Below are 27,641 nucleotides of genomic sequence, written 5' to 3'. Positions count from 1 at the left end.
TGCGCTGCGTGTGCCTGTCGGTTTGGCTGCCGAGCTTGGCAGAGGCCCCAGCCTTTTCCCCGACTCCCACTGCCCGCTTTTCTTCTTTTACACCTGCTTCTCTAAAGTAGCTTTCTCACCCACTGCTTTACTATTAAAGCCTACTGTACATTGAACATGAATCAGAATGTCTTTTGATTGTCCTTTTGAATGGACATAGTGTTTTTCTTTGGAGCACCAAGATGATAAAGTTGTTTTGCGTAATGTGCAAGTTTCCCCCATCAGGCATGATGCTGTGTCCCATCATTGCCTCACATTTCATGACACTGCATCATGACGGATGATGCCAGCAGTTAATAATATGGCCCGTTGCACTCATTGGCATCTGATTTAAAGATAACAGATAGTCTGCACAGGGCTGGGCAACTACAGACAGTCTATAACTTTAATAGCTGCCATGTGTCTGGCCGCCCCGAGGCCGCGGCCCTATTGAACCCAACGCGTTGTGTTGTCTCCGGAGTTCCCGTGACAGATTCCAGCTGGGGCTATTTTCTGCCACTGTCTACTGTCTGGGCATTCTTTAACAGACGGGGGGGTGGGGGGTGATTGGAACGGTTGGAGCAACTTGAGTGACAGTGACTGACTGCACGGTGGCGTGGGTGACAGTCAGAGGTGAGAGGGGGGGTGACAGGTGAGCGACAGTTTCCCACGAGATGGACTACTGGACAGGCGGCGCTGAGAGCTGGCCAGTCAAACATCCATGTCATCGCCTGCAGCTCCGGCTGTTTATCATCCCAGAGGCCAGAAATCAGGCAGAACTGCAGACCTGCTTTGTATATGTCAAAGGCAGAACTATTTGTTTCAGGGTCTTAAATGGGTTTCTGGGACGTTTGAAAATATGTAATGACTTCATCCACACTGACTGTGTAGGACGAGCATTACTCCTATTAACCATCAACCTCCACAGTTGGTCTTTACAAACTGTAGTCACTATTGTGACATGTGTAAGTTCTTCCTGTATGGATTCTGGTTTACTGGTTTACTTATTTTCATAGTTGTGTTCATCCTTTCTATGATAGCATACTCACCGACGTAACTTCTGATATCTGGTAGCATGACAACATTGCTACAACAAAGTCCATTTGTTCACTTGCCCTGGAGTTAGTGAGTACAATGTTGTTATTACCGACAGGAATGATAAAAACTAAGAAACTAAGTTGTAATAAACCAGAATTATCCTTAAAGTGCCCCTCTTCGTGTTCCCCTTTAGACGCCAAAGTCAGGCTCTATGTTAATTGTTGGTTTTATGATGTCGTGGTTTTTAAAGGAAAGGCCTTTACACACTGGGTGTGTTTTGTTTTGTTTGATTAATTTGCATGTCAGTATATTTTTTCAAACTGTTATGAATATTTTCAAAACAAAACGCAAATATTATTTGGTGAAAAAGCGATGTCATTTTATTTAACGGAAAAAGGTTGATTTTTCTGAGCTTTCGCACCCGAATGAAGCGATCAGCCAATCACGTTGTGCAGAACAGGTTGAGTTGCGTCTATTTTTACAAGGATTATAAAAGTCCAAACCAAGAAGGCAAACTTTATTTACTCCTTTCAACCTTGACAAAGTTAGCGTATAACAGATCCACTGCTTCCGTTACCTTTCACAATAAAAGCCCTAGATATATATACGCAGGCAAGTATTTCGTATTGCGATGTTGTTTAATCGTCACGCCCCCGCTGTGTCAAGTGCTTGAACCATAACCTCCTTTCTTAACGTTGGCTCCTTATGCAACAAGGAAAGACTAGAAATGAGGAGCTCTGTTTTCAAAATAGTCTGAAATGACGTTGGTAGTCAAGTACTCATATTAAGTGTCCTGGTTACCTCCATCAAGGAGGGTACTCTTCGGGCCCTTTTTGTATGTTTGAAACAGACCCCTCTTTAAACTTTTACTATTATTAAAACAACAAATTAAAAGAATGTTGCAGTCTTGGAGGAGGTTTGCCTCTTTGTCATCCATCCATCATGTAATCTACAGTCTGTTAGGATGCATTTCTTTAAATCTGATGGTCAGAAACTCTCAGTTTGAGTCTGACGAAAAGAAAACTGTCCAGGCCCCTGCCCATCATTAGGAGTCCCGATCCATAAGTAGTGTTTTGTCTCCTCAGAGGAGGTCTGCTACTCCAAACACATTCTTCAGCTCACCACCATGCTGTCTTTAGCATGTCTCCCAAACTGAAAATAACAACTGAACTCTGAGAGCACTGTTAGTGTACAAAGCCCGCCGCCGTCTTCCAATGAGGTCAAAAGCCACGCCACTTCACTTCTAAAAGCCTTCTTCAGCAGCAACAATTAGCTGTCTTTGCTTCTCTCTGTCTAGCCACAGAATTGCACTTAATTGTGCCTCTGTCTGCAAGAGTTTCAACATTTTTTTCCCCCCTCAAGTTGTACCGTCAGTAACCAGAGTGTCTGACCTCGTATAGAACCCAGGCGGTACCTATACTCAATGTAAGGTATACTGTCTGTTTAATTGGCACCCGGGGAACAGGGCGCTTTAACTCTCAGCGGGGCCATTGTAAAAGAATGTTAATTAGTTCAACAATGAAATGTGTGTTCCCCATTGTTGGGCTCTTGGCATTGATACTTTTGACAGAGAGCTGTAGGAGAGTCAAAGAGCAGCTCTTTGATCTCCACTGAGATCTCAAAGAGGTCCTTTAGGACGGGCTGGATGGACGTGAATGGACTCAAACAGAACATGCATATAAAACGCTTCCATAATGTTTATGAATGAATGTAAATAAGTCAGTAAGTGTAAACATGTGTGTAGCATTCAAACCCAAATGGAATATGCATGAAGCTGCTCGGTCATTTTGCGTGCAATTCATATTTATAATATTCATTGTGTTGATTATCTTTTTGGCACAGATAAAAAGATTTTTACAAGTCAAGTAGGCGTCGGAGCAGAAAAGTGAGTGTGGTGTGTTTCAGCTATGTGCACACTGGAGCCAAACAAATTACAACATTTATAAATGCTTACACACTCACGCCGTGCGGGGCTCCTTTTATTGTTCTCTTGTTATGAAGAACCGCTGGAGCTCGGTTTTATAGGCTCAAGGTTGTGAAACTTGTGAAAATAAATGAAATGTATCACAGTTTGATGTTTGGTTTATTCCAACGTGTAAAAATCCCGAGAGGAGGATGTGTAGGTGATGCTGATTTGATGCCCGGAGGGAGATGTCATGTCTGTGTAGGTCAGAGCAGTCACCCCTGTCTTCTCATGGTGTAAGTAGCAGCTCACTACCTAGTGAGAGGGGGATTTCAACCTAAGGCGATTTGGGAAAGGTTGTGTGTGGCTAATCTGCACCGATTCAAAGGCTATTATAACAGGGACTATATTTCCTCCTCCTCCTCCTCCTCTTCTTCATCGTCTCTTTTTGTTCATCTCACCCTCACTTGCTCTGAGACTTAACACCAATTTGTGTTGATGCAGAGATGCTCTTCTGTGCTTTGATAATCCCTTTGATGTCAGACTGTCTGCGGTGATGAGTCTGTTTAAGGGGTTTAGTGTAGTGGGTTTGGCCTCGGAGAGATTTTTCCTGGAAAATACAAAGCTCTGTTCTGGCCCAGCTGCCCGGGCTGTGTGCACACACACACTCACAGACAGGCTTGGCGCTGACTTGGATGCTGGCACCGGCGTGGGGCTGGGCCTCACGGCAGCAAGAGCTGTGCTGCCTTTTGTGCCAGGGAGTCACGCTCCGCCTCGCGTGCCCGCTGGGGGCATCACTTGAATAATCTCGAAGCGCTTTTCTTTTTTTGTTGCTTTTCTCTGACCTAACAGTTGCACACAATCTCTCCCTCTGTGTGTGACTGTCTGGAAAGATTGAGTTTTTAGAAGACAATGGAGCCGTTCACTATAATCGGGTTATCTGAAGTTGAGGAGGTTGTTTAGGATGACGGACGGACTCCAAACACTGACAGTCATTAAAATGACTGAAAGTCATTTATTTACTGAATGTCATTTTATGTTTAATTTATTTCTCTAAATTGTTCATTCCCACAAGTATGCATGTTTCCATAAAGGCAACACAAAACACAGTTGACATGAAAGTACTGAGTGCATTTGGGCCACATAAATAACAGTTTTAATATGAGTTATGGATGTGAAAAACGTGCCCCCATATTTGCACAAAATTGGAGCAATGCATTTTGGCTTTACAGCAGTAGTTCCTGCATGTTTGCATGATTTACTATTCTCTCCAGCTACATTTCTCTATCACTTTGTCGGGTATAGCTCCGTCTCCCCCCCTGGCTGAGAGATGGCAGCAACTACTGCAAGCAGCAGTCTTTCTAACACCACATCACATGTGGCAATGCATCGCCGCAAATCTGGACAGCACACTAGCCTTTGTGTGCAAATACTTAGTCCTCAGATGGCCTCTTACAACACAGAATGGCTATTGAAATCCATCCAATGCTAATAAACTATTGAAACATTTGCTGCTCAGAACATACAGATGATTTGTGATGTGTTCATCATTAACTTGATTGATGATGTTGAGAAGATCCATCACTCTGTTTTTAGTGTGGGGTGATTTGCTTGTCAGTAACATGAATAAACTGCAGCAATGTGTCCCAAACAAAATTACACTTTTTTTGAGCAGTTTGGAGCGTGCCTGATAGATACTGCCTGTGTAGATACTAGAAAGACTTTCCCCCCCTCTTGTTCCCCTGATGTACCTGTGGCTCCTCTAAACTCTTTCAAAAGGCTACAGTCTCAGGAAGCACCCCTGTGGACATGGACAGTCATATGCTTCGACCTTAACCGTTGCAGATTTTTTCTCTTCCTTTCCTCTAATGAAACAAGCTTTCCTGCTCTGTGTCTCTGCCTCTGTCTCTCTCTCGCTTTTAACTCCACTCTGTCATGGTGAAGGAATCTAACGCTCATGGCCAGCTCAACACGTGCAGTTCAGCTGAGTGAGTGCCAGTCGAGTATGTGCACAGTATACGGCCGACGTCCTGGTTCTTTTTTTTTCCTCAAATGAGGCCGGTGTTGAAAGTTGTTGTTCACCGCGAGCCTATAAATGGAAACGTGTCAATCTGGCATCATATATATTAGATGTTACCTTTCAGCATGGCTGTCCACATTTTACTTAAAGGGGTAGTTTGAGTGTTTTGAAGTGAGGTACTTCTCCATAGTCAGTGTATTACCTACAGTAGATGACGGTCAGAACACTCCCAGCTGGAAGAAGCAGACAGGAGTTACTGCAGGGAACCAAAGTAATGTACTGCTGTGGACTCGGACGGCACCTAAGAGAAAGGCCCACCTAAAAAAGTCAATATCAGTTTACGTGTACGCTATATTTAGAATATTTTCATCAGTTTACCTTGCCGTGAGATCGCTATACAGTCTATGTTTCTGACGAGGAACTGAAGCCTTCATCTATGCTCTCGCCAAAGCAACCAGAATCCACTTAAAAAAAAACAGTAAATGTACCTCTCAGAACACAATAGCACAAACCAACTAACTGATGGAGGCAGCGGTAGACCAGCATCTCCGGGTTCTGCGAGGTAAAACTACTGTTTTTTTCAATGGAGTCTGGTGGCTTTGGCGAGAGCATAGATGGACACAACTGCTTCAGTTCCCCATCGTAAAGGGCAGTCTGACAGCGAGGTATAGCGGTGTAAATATTCTAAATAAAGCATACACTTAAACTGGTATTGATTTTTTTTTAGGTGAGCCTTTCTCTTAGGTGGCTAAGATACATTTTGGTGCCGGCCGCGTCCTCAGCAGTACACTGCTTTGGTTCTGTGCGGTAACTCCCGTCTGCTTCTCCAAACTGGGGGCGTGCTGACAGCCATCTGCTGTAGGTAATACAATGACAATAGATATAAGTAACTCATACAACCCCACTTCAAAACACCTGAATTATCCCTTTAATTTAATTTTCAGCTGATAAACTCTGGCTCTGGGATAATGGCTAGTGCCAGTGTGAGTCGGTAAAATGTCGTCATGGGATTTCTTTCAGTTTGTGTGGCTTACACTCAGGCCTGACCTGAACACTCTTATTCTCAAAGCTCGCCACTGACCCCGTGTCTCTTGGTACAACTTTTCCCGAGCGCTGGAATGAATGACACAATAATTTATGGCGGGGTTTTGCCGTAGAAGTCCAGCGTGCTTCTGTTATGTCATTGGAATTCCGCTAAGCTAAAACCCCTTGGCTCTTAACTGTAGATGTACCAAGCTCGCTCTCATGGAATACCTTTAGAACATAAAGTGGTGGGTGTCCCGTGTGGAAGAATCTGAGTATTTGATAGTCCAATTCTCCCATCTGATCATGATTTTAAATCCATAAACACGTTCTTCTCCTCTCCACGTCCTCACTCATCATCATTTCTCTTTCTTTAAAACAGAGAAGTCCAAGAGGCCGGTTGCTTTTGAGAGCAGAGTGAGTCTGGGAGAGGAGCTGGACTCTGTCAGAGCCGCCATAGAGGATCAACACATTCATGACGACAACTCCACCAGCGCACACCCCAAATCCCCACGCAGACGCAAACGCTTCCTCTCCTACCCCCGCTACGTTGAGCTGATGGTGACCGCGGACGCCAAAATGGTGCGTCACCACGGACGCAACCTAGAGCACTACATCCTAACAATCATGTCAGTAGTAAGTAAAACAATGTTTCTAAAAATTATTATTTGGTTGAAGATTTGTTTGTGTGTCGTTCAGTATTATTATGGTTTGAGTTTGGGGATATGTTATCATTGTAAGTGAATATATATATATATATAATATACGTTATATATATATATGCACACTACCGGGTCATTCTGACACATATGGATATGGACATTTTCTGTGAAGACACAGGGGAGATCGTAATCCTGGTCTCCAGGGCCGTAGTCTCTGCTCCTCGGCCTGCCTTCACTCACACACCGTGCTCGTTCTCACTCGCTCCACTCTCACGTGCATGCTCGCACACTCCACACTGCAGAAGAGTTAGTTTAGCTCTGAGAATATCTAGTGAATGTTCAGTGGACGTTTGTGCAGAAATAACTGCTGCAGCTCCTCCAGACCAACAGAGGTTTCCCGTGTCTTGTGAAGTGACGGGGCTCCGCAGAGAGAAACGTTATCGTCTCCGACCAAAACTCCGGCGTCTCCCCCGTTCCCTCCGGCCGCGATCGGGAGGCTGAGGCAGGAAAAGCCAACACTAGGATCAGCATTGATTCATGGAGAGACCTTCGTCTGGTCAGCTAACATTACTGCCAAGCAGCTGAAATATAGAGTGATATTGTGCTTTTAGCTGACGTGTGTCTCCTCACTGTGTTGAGCGATGCTCGTTCATGTCTATGTAGAGCGAGCACAAGCGCCAGCAACAGGACGCTGACTTTCATTGACTTAACGGTCACAGGTGAAGCTGCTAACAAGCAATTTCTGAATCTTAACAAAAAGGCTTTAAAATGTGAAGCTAGATCCCAGCAGTGCAGCTCTGTTGTTATTCTACCCTCGGATGTTACTGTTTGACATTTTGGTTGTAAACCCTGATGTGACCCTCGCTGCATGCTGCATGCTGCTGCTGCTGCTTCAACGAAAGTGGCTCAGTTAATTGGTAAAATCCTGACTCAGCACCTCGACCTCTTTATGAGTCCCATATCTGACTGGGAGAGCAGGCTGGTAATCAAACCAGTAACGCTGTCATTGACTGTCTGACTGTATAAATTATAGTAAAAGTGTCTGTGTGTCAAAGCAGGATAGGTTATCAATTGCACTGAACTGTGTGTCCCTTCTGCTGTCCGTCTCTCACTAGTACGACAGACTGTTCAAAACACTCATTAACATACGACGGAGTAATGATTGTCAGTGGCGTGTTATCCTTAAGTAAGACTGTGAGGGTACAGTACCAGTTTTTATTGCCAGGTTTGAAGTGGAAACATTAGTTCTGCCTCGCTCATGTCTGCAGACCAGTGGTGCAGACACGCACACAAACACACTCTTCCTTCCTTTCTTCTTTCTCAGTCTCTCTGTCACTTTACTTTAGACACAGTTTAATCAAACTGGCTTATGCTGACTGATAAATGACATTATATACAGTATATTGACCACTGAATAGTGTTTGTGCTAGCATTTTAGAAATACTTGAGATTGCATTTACCTGCACAAGGACTGCAGATGGAGAACCTCTAGTAGCTAGTAGCCAAATCTCTTTTCTTTGCATGTTATAATGCATTTTTGTACATGGTCCCTGACAAATAGCTTTAATTAAATTTATATTTAAATGAGTCAAAATTCCCCCAATACCGATACCAGTATCGGGTATCGGGTCCGATACTGTGCTCACGTACTTGCAAAATGGCTCCGATACCACTTTACGGCAGCGTGACATTAACCTCTCGTCACCATCTTTCGGGCACGCGCACACACTCCACCTCCCCGATGGTTAGGGCGAGACGGGCTGGTGGTGCGCCCGACCCCGCTGGGCCGGGATCTCACCTTAGCCGGCGCGCACCGGCCCTCACTTTCATTGCGCCACGGGGTTTTGCTTGCACCCTCTGACTCGTACGTGCGTTAGACTCCTTGGTCCGTGTTTCAAGACGGGTCGGGTGGGTTGCAGACATCGCCGCAGACCCCTGGCGCCTTTTACGTGAGAGGGTGCAGCAAACACTGTGTCCACGGCCCGAATGCAGCCCAAATGTAAATCCTCTTTGTGTCATTTATCAGCAAAGATTCCCAGAACTATTACCCAGAATATGCCCCCCGGTGTGATGATGGTAGCTGCGGTCCTGCTGACATCGTCTTGTACCTTCAGAGCTTTTTAGTTTTAGCTATCTGACTGTGTGAGAGATACGGTACTGATGGTCCAGTGTAGACTGCAGTTCCCCTTCACTTCTGGTTCTTGCTCTGATCATACAATAACATGCATCGGGGCGAGAGCATACAGAACAACGTCCTGTGTCACAGTCGGACTCAGAGCATACAAAGGTCGGCTCCCTTTGCCCACTCTGGACTGGCCCGGGCCACGTCTGCCTCCCCCCCCTAGGCTAAGACAAGCTAAATGTTTATGGTGGACTAATGAGTTCCTGTCAGGAGGCCGCACACGGCCTCAGGAGACCGCTGGCCGACCGTGACAGGGGTGCACGGGAAAGAGCGAGAGAAGCGGAGGGGAAAGAACTACAGAGGGAATGTTTTGCTGTCCTCACAGAGGAGCTCTGAGATCCAGCTCGGCTGAAGTTTGAACATTTGTTGCTGGGTCCAGGTTTCAGTTTATTTTTCTCGATGCCAAAGGTCTGTGGGGGGATTGTAATTGGTTTTAATACCCTGTTGATTAAACTTACCCTCAAGACATTCTCTGTTTTTTTTGTACTTGCATGAACTGTTGCTGTTTTGATTAAACCCCGTGGAGCTTAACCAGAAAAAAACGTACTGTATTCTCTCATTTCTCCAGTATTGAGTGAAGAGAAGTAGAGTAGCTGTTATACTGTCTGTGCTCTGGTTCAGGTTAGTGGAGGTTTGCATTTCTTGTCTGTGTGTTTTGTCTTTGTTACAGGTAGCAGCGGTGTACAGGGACCCCAGCGTAGGAAACCTCATCAACGTCATGATTGTCAAGCTGGTCGTCGTCCACAATGAACAGGTGAGCGGTGCAGGGTCTCCTGAATGCTGCCTGTATCCAGGTCTCCTATATGGCTGACGTCAGCGCAGGTGTCCCTGGCCTGGCCTTTTCTCTGTGGGGCCTGTTTGAAAGGACACTGCCTGCCTTGTCAGTCTCAAGTCTCAAGAGAGGTCTCCTTGGAAAACAAACGGTACTATAGTGAGGCAGCTCGCCACCTGCACATGAGAGGCTCACTGTGGTTTGTTTGGTCGCTGTGGCTGGTTCTTAAATAGTTAAATTAAAGGGAACTGAAGTTGTTTGGAAGCTCTAGGGTCTCCTGATCTTTGTCCTAAAATCTATTTTTGCCAAAAATAATGTTACTCAACGAAGTAAGTCAAACGTTATCATGACGAGTAGAGAGCAAAGACGGTATATAAAGATGGACGACATGACAGCTCCCCAAAAGTGAAGCCAAAACATCTCAATCGCCCCCTGGTGGCTGGCTACAGTATAGCTCATAAATCCCGCCCCCTCCATGTTAGTGGATGGGACTAAGTATGCATCAAATATATTTTTCCCAAAGATGTTTATCACTTAAGGTAGTTCTTATCATGCTGATGTTTGTTCATGTGTTCATTTTTCTGCTAAGTTTGGTTTTATTTAGTTATTCAATGCTATTCTGAGTGAAGTAGCTGTGGAGCCGGAAGCTCGGGGAATTGTATGAGACAGGAGACGTGACTTTAACTTTCCATAACCGTCACAAGTCTGACTTATAGAACGTGTGTCACTTTGGTCATACATGTAGTTGTAGAGATATTATGGTTAGTTGTTGTGTCTTTCTAGCCAAACAGCTACCGTGGTGCTAACGTAGCTGCTAGGTGGCTCATGCTAGCAAGCTACGGCCTCGTTAGGCTCGTGATTGGCTCAGGCTCCAGACCCCGATCACTACTGTGCAGACTCTGGCTCCAAATGACGTCAAAATCTCAACATGACAGCTCCGTAACCGGCATATTGTGGCTTAACTTTGTACAGTGGGAGGACGAGGAGACGCGTCGTCCATCTATACATACAGTCTATTGTAGAGAGAATAAGACATGTTGAAATATGTGGGATATCCTATTACATGAGACGTACTTACTTTGACTACTACTCACAGCATTACAATATGTTTATCCGGTTTCTTGGTCACATCCGCGATGGTGTTTCACTGTAAACAGGAAGGGCCCACAGTGAGCTTCAACGCCGCCACGACTCTCCACAACTTCTGCGTCTGGCAGCAGAGCCAAAACGTCCAGGACGACAGCCATCCCTCTCACCATGACACAGCACTCCTCATCACCAGGTACGCACTCATCTCTCATCCTCACTTGTGAAAAAAGAAAATTTAAAAAAGTAGCTAACAGCATTGTGTGTGTTTTTTTTTTCGTTTCAGGGAAGACATCTGCCGTGCCAAAGATAAATGCGACACGTTAGGTAAACTTCTGTCTTCTTTCTCTTTGCAAAAAGTCCTTTTCAATTAACTTTCCACTCCGGCAGCCATAAACTGTGCTGTAATGAGTTTATGTGCAAGCTGTCAGCTAATAATATTATAGTGACAGAACAGAGTGGTAGAAATGGGAGGAGGGAGGGAGGATGGAGGGAGTCGGTGGCGGTGCTAATCTCTCTTACGGAACTGAAGTTTTGATGGTTTAATCGCCTTTAACACTCAAGCAGCAGGTTTTTTTTTTTTCAAATAGCTGTGTGTCTGCGTGTGTTCATGTGCATCTCTGTGTTTTTTCTCTGTGTGTGTGTGTGTGTGTGTGTGTGTGTGTGTGTGTGTGTGTGTACGTGACCCTGCAGGGCTGGCGGAGCTGGGGACCATGTGCGACCCGTTCCGGAGCTGCTCCATCAGTGAGGAAAATGGAATTAGTGCGTCCTTCACCATCGCTCATGAGCTGGGCCATGTGTAAGTACACACACACACATACTGTACATACACACACACACACACACACACACACACACACTATCTCACCCCTCACAGTCAGCTTTGACTAACAAAAGCCCTCTTATCAAGAGGGCACAGCAGTCACAGGTGCAAAACATAATAAAGTGAAAACTTGACTTTTAATAACATGCCAGTCTATAATATAATACCTCGCTATACAGCTCAACAAGTTAACCCTATATGTGTCCGAGTAAGCTCAGATGAAATTCAGTGTGGATATGTGGATGAGATTAGATTCTCTAAAACCAGTAAATACATCCTAAGATGTCTTGAAAGTGGCACACAGAACTTTATCAGACGGTGCAAGGCTAAATATTCTGTTTAGTATTGAGGAGCTCGCTTATTTCCACGTATCAGCCTGGACGACTGATAAGACCAAGCTGACGATGTCACAGTGCCGTCATATTTAACGTGTGTGTTAGCGAGTAACGGCGCTGTTATCACAACACGCCTGTCTGCCAGAGGCTGTTTTCACAACAAGCTAATATTGCCACTTGTGTGAAGAGGAAAAAAAGACTTGTATAATGTATAATCTGTGGCTTTATCTCTCGTATGGGAGATGTTTATTCTAAACATCCATCAGACAAAATCACAGTAAATCACTCACTACCGCCTCCGTCTCGTAACCAGTTGAGTTAATTGAAATGTGGTGTGATTTGAGAAGCAGCTTTAGATGCTCCGGTTCTCCTTTCACACAAACATCTTCTCAGCGAGCGCATATTTTATGGAGAAAGATGAAGCATCCATCTTTTTTTTTTGTTTCCCTATTCTTTCTTCCTGCCCACTTCCCTGGCGGAGTATAAAAGTGAAATTGAGTGTGAGATTTTCTTTCCGGTCTGCCCGTCCGTTTGCGTAGGCCCGTGAAAAAAAGGCCCAGTGTCGTCGTGTGAGCCGCTGGTGAAGAATGAAAGATATTCTTCTGCCTCCTCTGTCCCCGCTCACACATTCTTCCAAGTGGAGAGATCGGACCAGAGCAGCCAGATGGACGAGTCTTCCGCCTCCCCCCTTCTTCTTCTTCTTCCCCTCGCATCTCGTGTGGATCTGTTTATGCTAAAGTTCAAGCAGCTGGAGGCCCAGTTGGCTCTGCCTCTCGGTGTGGTTAATCGCTGCGTTCACAGGAGTGTTTAGCGCTCTGGGAAAGCCAGTGTCAGGTAGTGGGAGCCACTCGAGAGCATTGCAGATTACAGAAAGATTTAGGCTAATGGATAGGAGGCCTTTCTCAGATGACCGCAAGGACGTGCGATTGCTAATAGCCATCGTGGGGATTTTCAGCGTCATTTGATCGCCGTTTAAAGGTGACACATGTAATCGAGTTTGTCATTAGACGATGCCAAGGCTCTAAATGACATTTTGATATCACAGTAGAGTCTACAGCTTTCTTCTTTAACATCTTAAGGAATATGTGAGGCCACGTGACGTCTTAAAATGATCACACATAACTTGGCGGATAATCCACTGACTCTGTCACTGAGCTCTGTCTCTGTTGAAATGCTTATAGAGTTCGTTCCTGCAGACTGCACTGTTTGCTCTGACTCTTTATTTATGCACACCCAAATCTGCAGGAATTCAGGTTGTCATCGCTGCAGCAGTATGTCTTACTCTCACTGTTATTTATGAGCATTTCAGCACAGGAATCTGTCTTTGTCTCGCTGAAAATCTGCTTGTATGACAGCACGGCATGAAGGATGTGATGTGCAGAGAACAAAGCAGCTTGTTTATGTTGAGAGCTCTCGGTATAAGTGAGTGGACTCTAACTAATCAGTCCGGATGGTATACCCTCCCGCTGGAATCGACTCCTCTATTGATTGATCCGTCCCTTGAGGTCGCCAAAGAGAGAGAGAGACACAAAACGTCCTGATTTACGGCCTAATTACACTAAAAGGCTCTCATCTCAGGATTTTAAGACTGTCCTCATTTGTGCCCTTCAGATCTGGGACCACTAAATCATCACAGCGTGTTGGGAGTGCAAATTGCTTGGAACTCGTCACAAACCCCTTTCACGATAATAAGAAAGTCAAACTATCGAGCTGTTCATTTTAAACTTGCCTGTCACCGTCTGCATCACCCTGATGCACCTGTGCACCGTCATACTGTATGTGACAAAGAATAGTTAATCGTGCAAATACCATTTGAGCCTGGTTTGATGTTGTCAGCATCATCCAACAGCTCGGTTTGTGTGTGCGGAGCTCATTACTGTGCCAGAGGCTTAATTATTCCCTGGGTGTTTGCCTTCAGGCCCTCGGCCCCTGCAGGGTGGGCCTCATGCCAGCCATGCTAGGTCTTGTTTGTGTGGTCGGTATGGATTGACCCTCGGCCACAGTCCCGAGCCGAGCACTGGCCCACATCCTGTTGTAAACATCTCAGAGACATCATACAGCTGCATGGGTTCTTCCTGTGTGTGTGTGTGTGTGTGTGTGTGTGTGTGTGTGTGTGGTTGTCTGTGTGTTTAGACGTGTGCGCGCTCGTGTGCATGCACTACATGTATTTATGGGTGTACTCCAAACCACAGCACAAAACAGGACATCTGTATCGGACTACGCTATTCTGGACATGATCAAGAAAACGTCCTTTATGAGACTGCCAAGTGTTGTCAGCCTGGATGCATTTATTAATGTGCAGATGCCACGCTGTGTACTTCACTTTATGCAGATGTTCTTCTGTGAAGACTCTTGTTTTATTGTTTGCGACGCTGAAACAATTAATTAATGATTAGTAGATCAACACAAAGTGCTGAATTCAAAATGCCTCTGCACGACGCTGAGCCAACGGCTAGCAGCTAACAACGCTAACAGTGCAAACAATGACAACATTGGTGTGCGCCACCCCTTCGCAACGCCGCCGTGAATTGGGACGGCGATATCAGCGATAACCGCAGTATGAGCGCAGTGCAGAGCGGCGGCCATGAGCTAGTCAGTGGGGCACTCCCACATGCACCGAAAGCACTAAAACACATACGAGGCCGGTCCGGCGATGTCAACAAAGCACAGAGAAGCTCAGATTACAACACACACAGAGGGAGAGTGACTTCATCCTCTGCTCAGGTAGACATTACTCCGCTATATCTTTACATAGACAATAGTTGTTTGCTGCTATATTAATGCTCTGAATATCTTATAGAGCACCTTTAAGCTTTTAAATAATTTATTAAGCAAAACTACTAAACATTTTCTGCTTCTAGCTTCTCAAATGTGAGGATTTGTCGCTGACAGTGCAAACTGAAAATCTTTTAGTTTTGTTATACAAGGAATTTGAAGATGACACCTCCTGCTGTGGGAACTTTTTCCACAATTTTCTGACATCAAAAACATAATAAGTAGATGAATAGATAATGAAAATAATCATTAGTTGCAGCCCTAATCATGACTCTGGTGAAAATACATCTTACATGTTGACACTAGAGCAACATGTACATGTGTATGTGTTGACGTGCACGGTGTTACAGCCCCTACCTTTCCCTCTGCATTAAGCCCTTTGAGAATGTGTGATGGTGACCTTTGACCTCTCAGGGGTTGAGCTGGAGGTGGTTCCCACTAGCATGTTGGCCTTGATGGTGGAGGGGAACAGATGCTGATAGATAAAGAATGACATAAAATGTCGCACCATCTACTGGCCAGTTTGAGTTTTATTGAATCCGTCCTAAGGGGTGATCCCCTGTTAAAAATGGCTGAATGTAAATCCTGTGACATTTATCCTCCTTGCTGCGACTGAGCCATTAAGCAGCTGATAATCACTATGTGTGTGTTCCTTTATATCCCTCTCTCCATCTTCTTCTTCCTCTCTCAGGTTCAACATGCCTCACGATGACAACCCAAAGTGTCGGGAGGCGGGCATGAAGCACCAGTATCACGTCATGGCTCCCACACTCAACTACGACACCAATCCCTGGTCGTGGTCCAAGTGCAGCCGCAAGTACATCACAGAGTTTCTAGAGTAGGTACCAGCTCTGCTCTCCTCAATTTGAACCTGATTTATCATCCAAACACATGACTGATTACGGGCTCTTCTCATGGATGCTCCTCTTCCAATCTCATATTACCACATCCACATTTTTAGTGTGCCGTCAACTTTTACTTGTTGTGACGTGGCCGGCTAAACAAAACCGCTTCCACGTCTCTCGCAGCGCTCCGCAGACAGGTCAGCCACAATGTAAACTGTGTGGACTTGTTATTGCCTGGTGTTGAAAGAGTATTTCCTGTTTGAATCCGGGGGTCTTCCTCGGCTGACCCGAGCGATGGATCTCTCGCGGCCCCTCAGCTGTCTCCCCCCCACTCAGACGGAGCCGTGCTCTCAAGATGCTGGGCAAACAGCAATCTGGTCAACCAGCCTGCTTTCCACGCCAAAAACCTGTAACACGGGGCAACGGCTCATTCAGCAACTCCTAACCCGCACCGTGGTCGCTGATGCCGGTGAAAGGCTTCCCTTTAAGATGGGGGAAATGTCAGTTATAATTATATCTTCCCTGGACGTGACCCTTTAGTCTTTGCCTCCTTTCCTCTGTTAATTGTGGAGGACTCCACAAAGGACGGCCTTGTTGACCAGATGCTTCTCGAGAGCTCAGTGTTTTAAGTTTTAAGGTTGTGCTTCACATAGTTTCCAGCCAGCGCTGACATCAACAACGAGTGGTCGGAACATTCAGCGGAAGATGAATCTCTTTATTATTTGGTCCGGTCCGTGTCGGCTGTGTTGTGGCTCATAGAGCGCTACAGGAGTGAGTCCTAAAACCCCAAAATGAGTTAGCACTTTTAGCACTGTGGTTAACTCAAGCTGAAGAGCTTTTAACGATTTGTTCTATGGCATAAAACAGGTCAGTAAATATCCTATTTGTGAAATTTGAGGCTTTTACGTGTCTTAAAAAAGTCAGTTACTAGCAAGTGGCTAAATGAGACTACTAAACGTCATCACACCGACTCATCCGCCTTTATAGCCTCGTTGTGTATACTCACGCTCATGTGACCGTGGTGTAGTTCGTTTATAGCCTAACGTTAGCTCTTTACTTCTGGTGATTGTATTCACCCTTCAGAAATCATAAAAGTGGTGTTCACTGGTGGAGATTATCTTGCTGAACAAAACGTGTAAGTATCATAAACGTTTGTTTGCCACAGAGCTGATTTTCTGCAATAATCCAAAATCCAATGGAACAATCCCCAGTGTGATGCTAACCTCCAGCTCATCCCTGCACCACTTTATTACTGCACGAAAACCAGGATGTAAATGCGAAATGCATTTGTTAACCATACGGGATATATAACAAACAATGTAGGTATGAAGAGAGTATCTCAGTGTGGGAGCCGCGGCGGTGGGAAAGACCCTCCAGAGTGTCGTCCAAGTGCTTTTTTTAAAAAATCCGTCTCCAGCCAACAATGAGGAGCATTGATTCAAACTACCACTTGTACAGCACCGCTCCTGCTCAGCGGGCTGACCTGGTCAAGTACGTCAGTGTTTTGACTGCCCATTCTCCCCGAAGAGCAAATTCAATCCGCACCGCTCTCCTACCCGTTTGAAAAAAACGAAAGGCTGCGCCACCTCTCAAACATCCCTTTTCAAAAATCAAAGGATTCCCCTCCTCCTCCTCCTCCTCCTCCTCCTCCTCCTCCTCCTCCTCACCCCCTTTATCTCACTGTTGCTGTAATAATGTGCACTGAACACCTGAAAAGCTGATGAAAAGCATCCCGGTGTTGTGCAGCGTTATTGTGTGTCAACGGCTACATAAAGCAACCATTCATTCCCTCTGTGGCACCGTGCCGTCTCATTTAAGCCTCAAAATCCACATATAAAAGTCAAATGCAAATCTTTCACTGTTGCCACCCACTAATTGTTGTGTTCGCTTGGTGTTGAAACCACGTAATCATTAGTAGAGGGCAAACCCTGTCATTTTCCATTACACACCTTCAAAATTAGCCTAACCTCTCTAGCAGCAGCCCCCCCCCCCCGCCCATGTGAAATCATTTCTATACTTTTTTCATTTTCTTAATAAAATCAAGATGGATCTTTATTTTCCGTCTGTTGCTCCAAATTCAACTAAACTTCTGTCATTATCTCGTTTTCTATCTCCCCCGTACAATAATCACTACATGCTGTCAGAGACAGAACTCCGACATGACGGCAGTTTACTCGGCGCTGTTTGATCAAACGCTGCACAGCGATGCTCCGTGTCATTTCCTCTGCGAGAAAACATCAATCTGACATATGAGTCGACTTCTTGCAGTGTCTGCAGAGGGAAACCCAGTATGGTGTACATGGAAACTATTATTGTTTAGTCTCTTTATGACGAGCGCACAAACAGCCAACTATAAGGCATCTTATAAATAAACTCGCTTTCAAGTTTCCCGATGGCTGCCAGGTGTGGAATCTCCGCTGGTGCCAGAGAGGAATCGCCTCGCCGTCTTGAATCCGCACAGCCGATATTCTTAAGGAAAAAAAAAAGCCGTTTCATTTAATAAATGACCACGCTGACCCCTTCTCCCTCTGTCTGTCTGTCTGTCTTAATAGTCATTAAGTTGGTCATCTGATTAGACAGATGACCAGCTGCTGACAGACGCTGTAATATGGGACTGTCTGTATGATTCTTTGACAGGCTGCTCCATAGTCTTTCATTCACAGTATCCTCCACTTCTGCTTTATTCTTCTCATGCAATCATCCCCTCCGCCACCCAGCGCTGCTCGCTGTGCACTTTCTGACATTATGGCTGGAAATGAAAGGGGGAAAGAAACAAAGTGACGGTAACTCTGTATAATCCTGTGTAATTATCGGCCTGTCACATCAGCCGGTGCTGTATGGAGCAGGTGTTTTACCGGCTCAATCCCGGATTAAATTTGTCAGAGCGGCGCAGACATGTTGTGTAATTACACATCTATACTGTACACGTCTCGTCCGCCAAGTTTCCTTTCTCAAAAGTAAACAACAAAAAAAAGCAGAGATCCTTTGAGGCTCGGCTCGCTCCGCTAACATGTTTGATTTGTGCTTTTTCACAACCGTACAGGCTGATGGTTTTATATGCTGGCTCTGCAGTCCAGCTGTGCTTTTGTTGTCTCTGTTACTGTGTCGTAGCTCAGGGTGTGGCACCGCACAATCTGTCATTATGCTGCAATGCTGCTGGCGCTGGTGCTGGCACCGATCTATGTAACTTAATCAGGCTGCTTTATGATGCCAAATTCTCTTTTCTTTCCCTCCTCCAGCACAGATAAATACACCTCGGTTAAAAAATGTGGTCAACGTGCAGATCCTCTGTATCAAAATGCTGTTTTATTCAGTGTGTGGCGCCTGACTCCAGTTTCATAGTGACAGCATTTACTAACAGGTTATTGAGGAGAAGCGGTATCAGTGTCTCTTTACAGACCACCCAGAGGGGAACACACATCTGAGGATGATCACAGACAGTGACAGAGAGATGTTTACGTTGCCTTTATGAAAAACGTGTTTCAGGCGTCATATAATACTGGATTATCCTGAAAAAGTTCATACCATGAATGTTTGCCTTGTGCATGTGTGTGTTTGTGCACACACTTGTATGGTTTTGTGCTTTCTTTTTCATCTGCTGTACACACTTTCTTACTGTTCTTTTTAGCACCGGCTATGGGGAGTGCCTCCTTGATGAGCCAGTAGGCAGGACGTACGAGCTGCCCACCCTCCTTCCCGGTCAAATCTACAACGCCAACAGACAGTGTGAACTGATGTTTGGACCCGGTTCCCAAATCTGCCCTTACATGGTGAGTTGGCTTACTATCAAAGCGTGTAAAAACCACACTAGAAAAGTGAAGAATTAACACTCCATGTGGAATTAGATCTGAGATGGTTGTCGTCGACTCAGGAGAACCTTGTGTTTATGAACCCTCAGGCTTCCATAAAGATATGAAACTCTAGTCAGTTAAATTGAATTTACTGTTAATGACTCTTCATTGTACTATACAGTGGAATACATTTAATCTGTAAATTGCTATGCGGAACGTATAGCATGCATTTTAACAGCATTCAAAGAGGCAGATGCCTATTGTTGAATGCCACTAATTAAAACCTGATGCTGGGCCATTTAAAATGCATCTTGCACATGTCTGTAAAGCAATAAAGCACAAAAGAAAGTGTCAGTTCCCACTTAGACTGAAATATTGTTTGAAGAAACCAACAACCATATTTCAATCCGCAATCACGCACTCTTCCTCCCAAAAGACAAGAAGACAATATGGCAGGAAATAGCAGTTAAAATCCGCAAAGTGATTAATGCAACCACTCCCCCGTCCACAACAGAAACAGTGCAAGAGGCTGTGGTGTACCAGTGCAGAGGGGGACCATAAAGGATGTCGCACACAACACATGCCACTGGCTGATGGGACTGACTGTGGACACGGAATGGTAAGTCGCTCCACATGTGTGGCTCTCTTGTGTTGCTTAATGAACAGATCATACAGTAGGAGGTTGATTTCCTGTACTATAACTTTTTGATTGACTCGCAGATGTTTTTGTGAGTAAAACGACACTTGTTGTTCTGCAGTTGATGTTCAGTTAGGGAGTGTAGGCGTCGGTCTCAATAGAGCGCTCCAGGAGTGAGTCTTAAAACCCGGAAGTGAGTTCGCATTTTAGCACTTCTGGTTCCCTCGTCTGGAAGTAAATACGTTTTTTTGAATGTTTTTAGTTAGATGCCTGAAATACCGTAAGGTCTGTGGTTAACACAAGCTGAAGAGATTTTAATGTTTTGTTCTACGATATAAAATACGCCAGTAAATATCCCACTCGTGAATTTAGAAGCCTTTATGTGTCTTAAAAAAGGCGGTTGCTAACAAGTGACTAAATGACACGTCATCACGCGGACTCGTCCTCCTTTACAGCCTCGTTGTGTACAGTATACTCACATTCATGTGACCGTGGTCTAGTTTGTTTATAGCCTAACGTTAGCTTTTTACTTCTGGCGATCGTATTTACATTCAAAAATCATAAAAGTGGTGTTCATTTGTGGAGATTATATTGCTTAAGTATCATAAACATTTGTTTGCCACAGAACTTATTTTCTGCAATAATCCAAAATCCAATGGAGAAATCCCGTTGGATTTTTGTCGACGGAACCAGCTAACCGGCCAAACTCCGGCTTGACCTTCAAAAATACGTCATCCCTGCACCACTCTATTACTGCACAAAAACCAGGATTTAAATGTGAAATGCATTTGTTAACCATAACTGTGTGTTTGCCTCAGAACTTGGTATCTGCAATAATCCAAAACCCAATGGAAAAAATCTCATTTTTTGTGGAGGGAACCAGGGAGATGCTAACTTCCTGGTTGGCCTAGAACAATCCGTCATCCCTGGAGCTCTGTATACAGCTGCAGTCAAGTTGTAGGGACATTTTGTACAACATAGAAAACCCCTTAACTCTAATGTCTCCTTAACTCATACCAAAACGTTTTGTGAAATGCATCTGCATCTCACTTACCCTCTTGTTGTGGGCTAGTCTGCCATTGGATTGACACACTAAACTATCCTGATATAGTAAAGCCCGTCCATCTGGTATTTGAAGCAGAGCAAAAGAATTGTTTGCAGCTACCATGAAACCAGATTTCTTTGGCTTTGAACCCAAATATGGATCAGATTTAAATATTTGTTTCTGATCACGATACTGAAACACTGAATGTGTTCCCTCTGTTCCTCCAATCAGCAGCGGTGTTAAAGCTGGCCTCATTGCATTTTACATTACTGACCCAAGCCAAACCTGCTTTGCATTCTGATATCTTTTCCCTTCTTCCCCCTACCAAGAAGAGGGAATAATTTATCATGCATTACTCTCCTGCCTGCGTTCTGGTTGCAGAAGCCCATGTAAATGTGGTCAGGTGATGGCCCTGGTTAGAAACTTGAAGCTTTACCCTCAGTGTTGTTACGGGGCCCCAACCCCCATTAGCCTTCATGTTCTCCTCGCTCTGGGATGCTATGCTAATTAGGGCTGAGACGGCGGGTCAGTCACTGAGGATACATGGAAAGAAGGGGGGTGAAAGAGAAAGAGAGAAAAAGGAAAGGAAAGAGAGACATCGGAGGGGGGGCGAAAAAGAGGGAGCGAGAGTCTTGAGAGGGAAAGGTGAAGACGCGGACCCTTTGAAAGAGAATGCCACCCGCCGTTCACAGTTGAGTCACCTTGTTGTGAACCCGTGACCCTAAAACCTCTTTAAAAGGCGGGTGAGTGGGTCAGTGGTCAGGCCGTAACAGAGCCCAGGCTGAGGCCAGCCGGCGCTCTCACAAAAGACCTCACATCAGTGATTCTGCAGCGCTGGAGGCGGGAGGAGAGGAGGGAGGAGGAGAGTCAGGAGGACGTATACAGAGGGATGAGGATTTGGTGGGCTGGTGTTTAGCATTCGGAACATGCATGAGGAAGAGAGAGAGAGAGAGAGAGAGAGAGAGAGAGAGAGAAGGAGGCTTCTCTTCTCTCCTTAACCTTCTGCCCTCCAGGAGTCTTTTGCAGTGTGGGCCCATGTAAGTCTTATATATCCTCTATATCCTTTCATCTGGCTCCATCTCCCTCCTCACCATGTTAGGTCCTGGATGAGCCCTGTCTAGTGAGGAGAGGTTAACAGGGGATAGCTAACATCTTAATCCAACCACAACAACCAGACTAAAGCGTAATAATGGCCCTGGGATCGCTGCTCCCATACTGCTCTCAGCCCGTCTGTGGGAGAGACGCTGGAGGAGACACGCTGTTGGTTTAATCACACCGAGTGCTTTGCTTTAATAAGCTACAAACCCTTAACCCAATTTGAGCTGACTTAGTGAGATTACAATAGATGTGTGGTGGTCTTTATTGGAACCCTGTAAACACTGATTGGGTCATTTTGTAGGTCCAAAGAGACTTTTAGCTAAAACCAGGTTGAATTTGTTTGATAAGTGTAAGTTACATATAACCAGAGGTGTGGACTCGAGTCACAGATTTGATGACTTTAGACTTGGACTTTAACACCAGTGATTTGTGACTTCACTTGGACTCGAGCCTTTTGACTTGAAGACACTTGATACCTTCGCCCCCAAGCCCAAAGATTAAAAAGTATGTTATTTAAAAAGTGTTTGCATGAAGACGACCAACTGCCCGGTACCGGTCCGAGGTAACGCCGACACCGTCAGAGATGTTGGGTTTATTCACTCTTTGAGATATCCTTTAGTGATTTGTTTAGGAAGAGGATTTACTCGTGGGGGAAAAAAAACTGAACTTCTGGACTCTTTATTTTTGGTTTAATATTATTGGGGCTTGTGTTTATTTGAACCAATCCCACAGCCTCCAATCAAGTTGCAGGAGAAAACCATGAGGAACTACCGTTACTGAGAGCCAGTTACTCTGTTGTTAAAATGGCATTACATTTGCTGAAGACCACATTATGACTTGTTTAGGACTCGAAACTCAAAGTTTAGGACTTGGGACTTGACTCTGGACATGAGTGCAAAGACTTGAGACCTACTTGTGACTTGCATAACAATGACTTGGTCCTACTACTTTACACTGAAATCATATAAAGGCTGTAACAACACTTACCTGTATACGTTCATCCTAGCCATCTAAACGTCTGTTGATCCCCAAATCACACTGTGAATATCTGTACACATGTTCCTGTCAGTCCATCCAACAGTTGTCGAGATTTTTCCGTTTGAACCTAAGTGGTGGACCAACCAACAAATGGACATGGACATCCCTAGAGCCCCTAAAAAGCCACAAAAATCATATGCGATCTTTTAATAGTAGTTATTTTCTATATGAACAAATGCACAAACTCATTTCTTAGTTTGTCTGAGTGGAGGCACCACCTTTGTTTGTAGGGCTGAGGGCCCGGCTTCATCTTCATACAGGGGGCTGTTTGAAGTTGAAAGAGATCGGGACCCTGCTCCGACGCTCACCTGCCCACACAAGACCTCTTTTATGTGGTGTTTTGGTTTTGGTGTGTTTGTGTGTGTGTGGTTCAGAAAGTCTGATAATCTGCAGATGATTCTTCCCGACTCTCTGACGTCAGTATTTCATTGTTCTTTCTTCGTATCTCTCTCGCGTTCGTCCACTATCTCTTTTCCTAGACGTCCTTAATGCGCTGCAGCCATCACACCTCTTCTGCTGACTCCTTTCTCATTCTTTCTTCAAAGAAGTCATGAGTTTCAGGTCTGGGGGTCTTGGGTCGAGCTCCTGGCTCTGAGGTGTCTGCAGAGCCCTGAGGGGGGAGTGTGTCAGATCTGGAGGATTACAGCTATGGCCTCTATGGGGGGAAACTCGCAGCAGGTATTGTGTTAGCAACCACAGCTCCCCTTTAAAGGTCTCTTATCCGAAGCCTGTCATTAGGCCACAGCCTGCCAGGTCATTCTGAGGGATTACACGGGAAAACGTCATCTCTTGTGGAAAAAGTAGATCTTCTGAGCGGTCACCTCTTGTGACTGCGTCGTCTGGGGAGAGTTTTTTGTTCCGTCGGGTTACGAAACAAAGTTGTGACCGCATCGGGTAATTCAGGTCAGTGCCCAAAAAGTGGAGAGAGCGAGAGAGAGAGAGAGAGAGAGAGAGGCACGTCCTCTAAATGAAGAGTGGAAAAAAAAAAGTTTGTTTGTATACAGCTGAGCTGAAATAGGGCAACGGGCACTGCAGGGTTCATGGGTAGTTTTCTCCCCCCTCTGTTCCCCTTCTCCTCTGCCTCCCTCTCTGTTGCTCAACGGGCCCTCTCACGGGGCGCCGGAGTGAGTAATGCGGTCACATGACCTTTGGCGGCGCGTCTGTCATCTGGCTCACTGGGCCGTGCACTAACGAGGGCATCCCATCACTTGTTGTCTATAAATACCGCCACCACCCTCCCTCCCTCCACTCCATCCTCTCTTCTCCTGCTCTCTCTCTCCATTCACTCCCCCCCTCTTTTCGGTCCCTCTCACTCTTCAAAAGGATCCTGCTTGTGCGTCTGTGTGTGTGTGTATGTGTGTGTGTTTTGATTGTGTGTGCATACATGCATGTAGTACGTATGTGTGTGTGTTGCATTTCTATTCTTGCAGAATTAATTACATTTAATGTAAGTGTGCACACATGCAGATGTGTGTGTGCGTGTAGATTAAGGGGCCTGCCAGCATGGTCAATAAGCGCCTGTCAAGCCAAAGTCGGGGGCCGTTTAGCCCTGCATCCACATTTGAAGATCCCTGCACTGCCTCTCACCACGTCGTTGCTCAGTGGGTGGCGGAGGGGAAAAAGGCGGCGGCGGAGCTTGAATAAACTGCTGTTTTGTTCTCACTTTTGTTCATTTTATTGTCAACTTGTACTAATGTAACTGAAAGCTCCGTTGCCATTTCTTTTTTTTGGAGAATTTTGTTGCAAAATGACAAACAAAATATTCTTTATGATTTCCTTCAGTTCGACGTCTGCTTGCTGAGCTTTTCTTTACGTGTGAAACCCCCAAAAAGCTCTCTTAATAGCGGTCTTAATTGAGTGGTTAGTGTAAGTGAATAAACGGGAAGTTGTTTTTGATTTCCAGAGCATTCCTTTTGGAAAAGAATGACGACCTGCTCTGGTTTCAGCCAATTAGAGTGAGATAGTGAGGTCTTGAAAAGTGAAGCCAGGGCAGAACACGGAGTCTGTTGGCGGAGGCGGCGAGTGTTGGCTGGAGCTCCCTGGCAGCCTGACAGACTTGTCGTATGATGCTGGGGCTGTGTGTGTGTGTGTGTGTGTGAGTGTGTGTGTGCTTGTACTGGAGCTTGGGATTGTGTGAGTCTGGTGTCGGTGTCGCTCTCTGCTAATCTCTGGATATTTGCAGGATGTTGCCACTTTGATTTGCCATCATCACGGACATATCTGTGGATTTGGGCGAACAAGAGGATTGTTGTTTTAGCGTTCATGTAGTTTGCTGATGGAGTTACTGTGTCAGGTGGCCAGTGAGTGGAGCTTTCATTGCTGGCTGTGTCGAAGCAGGAAGATGTGTTTGGATGATTATAGCGTGGTGTCTAAATGTGGCAACAATGAATACACAGTTATTAAAATCAAAATACCGTATCAAAGTGATATATTCATTGGATTTTGGGAGACGGTGTCGATTGAAAACACACACACAAAACATATGACATATGAAGAACCTTATAAAGTTGTTATGGCTGCATGTGTTACCTGTTTACACATCTAGCAGTCCAACACATTCACCATATCAACTTTATATGATGACCATATGTCAATGTTGTGTTTACACCATAGACTGTATATAAGAAGTGGACGTAGTCACCGTGACGTCATCCATTGGTTTGTGGACTACGCTTTTGAAGCCTCGAGTTCAGCATTTTGGCCGTCGCCATCTTGCGTTTTTTGCAGCCAGAAGTGACACAAGAGTACAACTGAATGATGAATAAGATATTTTTCAGTGACCAAAATGTTAGAATGACCTTTCATGAAGTGAAAACAAACTGTAAGGGTTAAAGTTGTAAGACGAAAACACAGACAACTCCCAGACCGGACAACGCCGTGGTAGCAACCTGTCAATCACAAGGTAGCCCCGCCCTAAAGCATCCCCTGCTTTATGGTCTATTTGACTATAAATGGGACCATAATTTACTAAATGAACATCATGCTGTATTGAAGAAGACTTGAAACTAGAGATTGAGGCCATAAACTCATGTTTACTATGTTTACTGAGGTAATAAATCAAGAGAGAAGTAGGCTCATTTTCTCAAAGACTTCTATACAACCAGAGGAGTCGCCCCCTGCTGGATATTAGAAAGAATACAGGTTTAAGGCACTTCAGCATTGGCTTCACTTCTCAGAACCGGAGTTTGCAGCCTGGTTTACCACTAATGTTGCTGCCTCCATGGCCAAACAATGAATACAGGTTTAAAGCATAACAATGAGCTAAGTAAGGCTTAGAATCCCTGTAGACAAACAGCTCCGGATGATAGTTCTCTCTGGATTTATCACCAGAAAGGACACCTTTCACATTCTACGTAATTTTGTCCATTGTTATTATAAAAAATATTGATTGAGTCAAGTTTTAGAAGATTACAAGAGGTATGTGTGTCTCAGCAGTTGTGCAGAGATGATGATATGTGAGAAACAACAACAGTAAAAGTGCCTCTGAAGTGCACGTGAATGGAACAGCTGATGGGGCCAAACTCCTCATTTCCTCTAATGACAACCTTTCCACTTCTTGGAAAGACGTGGGGGAGGGAGGGAGGGAGGGATCACAGAGAGTGGAAACAAAGTATAGTGAGAGCAGAGAGGTTGGTTGGGGTCACGGTTGCATCATGTTGCTCACCTTCCCCTCCCTCTTGTCATCTCTCTTCCTCCTGTCTTCACAACCTTTCAACACAAAAGGGAAGAGGAAATATGGAACTATCAGGGAAAACATGCATGTTTGAGTCTGTGTAAATCCAGTCTGTAATAGCAGCTGTCATTTCACTTATTTCCAGTCACCTGCCAACCCAGAGAGAGAGAGAGAGAGAGAGAGAGAGAGAGGGAGAGAGAGAGAGAGAGAATCCCCACCACCGTGTCTAGCTTCATGGCTCTCTATTGCCTCTCACCTCCAGGTCAACTTATCATGTAATAGTGAGTGATGACTTATTGAAAATCAATGGCGGTGGTCCATGTAGTGCCACAGGTGACCTCAGATGTTAATGTTGTTTTAATTGGAGAGGACTCGTCAGAGACAAAGACACAACCCCCCCCCCAACAGGCCAAAGTGAACTCCGAATCCAGAGTCATGAAAAAGACACCGCCGCAACATGAAAGGTGAAGCCTTTTGGAAATGACCGTGTTAAAATGAAAGAGCGGAGGGCTTTTTAAAAATCAGTCCTCTGCCTTCTCATTCCCTGCAGTGATGTATGGCTTGGGTTCAGAAATGAGGTGCTCTCTGCAACAGTTTCCTGGCAATTACAGGGCACAAACTTTCCAAAGCAGCCAGCGGAGGAGCTCAGAGCAGATGCTGCTCTCCGGAGACACTGTTCCCTCTGTTGTTGGGCTTAGCATGCTGGTGGATACTCTCTGTGGCTCGGTTAAACTGTGCTTTCGATGTGTTGATTTGAGAGCAAAGTTGCAAAGGTATTGTGTGTGTTTCCCCCCGTGTGCATTATATGTGCATTATATGTGCTACATGCGTATGCACATGTCTGGGTATGAGTTGGTGAGTCAGCGTGTGTCTTTGT

General features: G+C 45.1%; 1 protein-coding gene across 1 annotated transcript in view; it reads left to right on the top strand.

Annotated features, from left to right (window-relative positions):
- LOC119486926 (A disintegrin and metalloproteinase with thrombospondin motifs 20) overlaps nucleotides 1–27,641 on the top strand; it is a 95,242-nt gene that overhangs the window by 13,305 nt on the left and 54,296 nt on the right. The window contains exons 4-11 of the mRNA XM_037767474.1: nucleotides 6,385–6,638; nucleotides 9,517–9,600; nucleotides 10,776–10,900; nucleotides 10,991–11,031; nucleotides 11,398–11,503; nucleotides 15,329–15,475; nucleotides 19,111–19,252; nucleotides 19,788–19,892. Of these exons, the coding sequence (XP_037623402.1) occupies nucleotides 6,385–6,638; nucleotides 9,517–9,600; nucleotides 10,776–10,900; nucleotides 10,991–11,031; nucleotides 11,398–11,503; nucleotides 15,329–15,475; nucleotides 19,111–19,252; nucleotides 19,788–19,892 (1,004 nt within the window). The remainder of the gene's footprint in view (nucleotides 1–6,384; nucleotides 6,639–9,516; nucleotides 9,601–10,775; nucleotides 10,901–10,990; nucleotides 11,032–11,397; nucleotides 11,504–15,328; nucleotides 15,476–19,110; nucleotides 19,253–19,787; nucleotides 19,893–27,641) is intronic.

The sequence above is a fragment of the Sebastes umbrosus genome, chromosome 4, assembly GCF_015220745.1.
Source record: "Sebastes umbrosus isolate fSebUmb1 chromosome 4, fSebUmb1.pri, whole genome shotgun sequence".
Classification (NCBI taxonomy): Eukaryota; Metazoa; Chordata; class Actinopteri; order Perciformes; family Sebastidae; genus Sebastes; species Sebastes umbrosus.
Note: the sequence above shows the minus strand (reverse complement) of the source record. Positions and strands in the feature narration are given on the sequence as shown.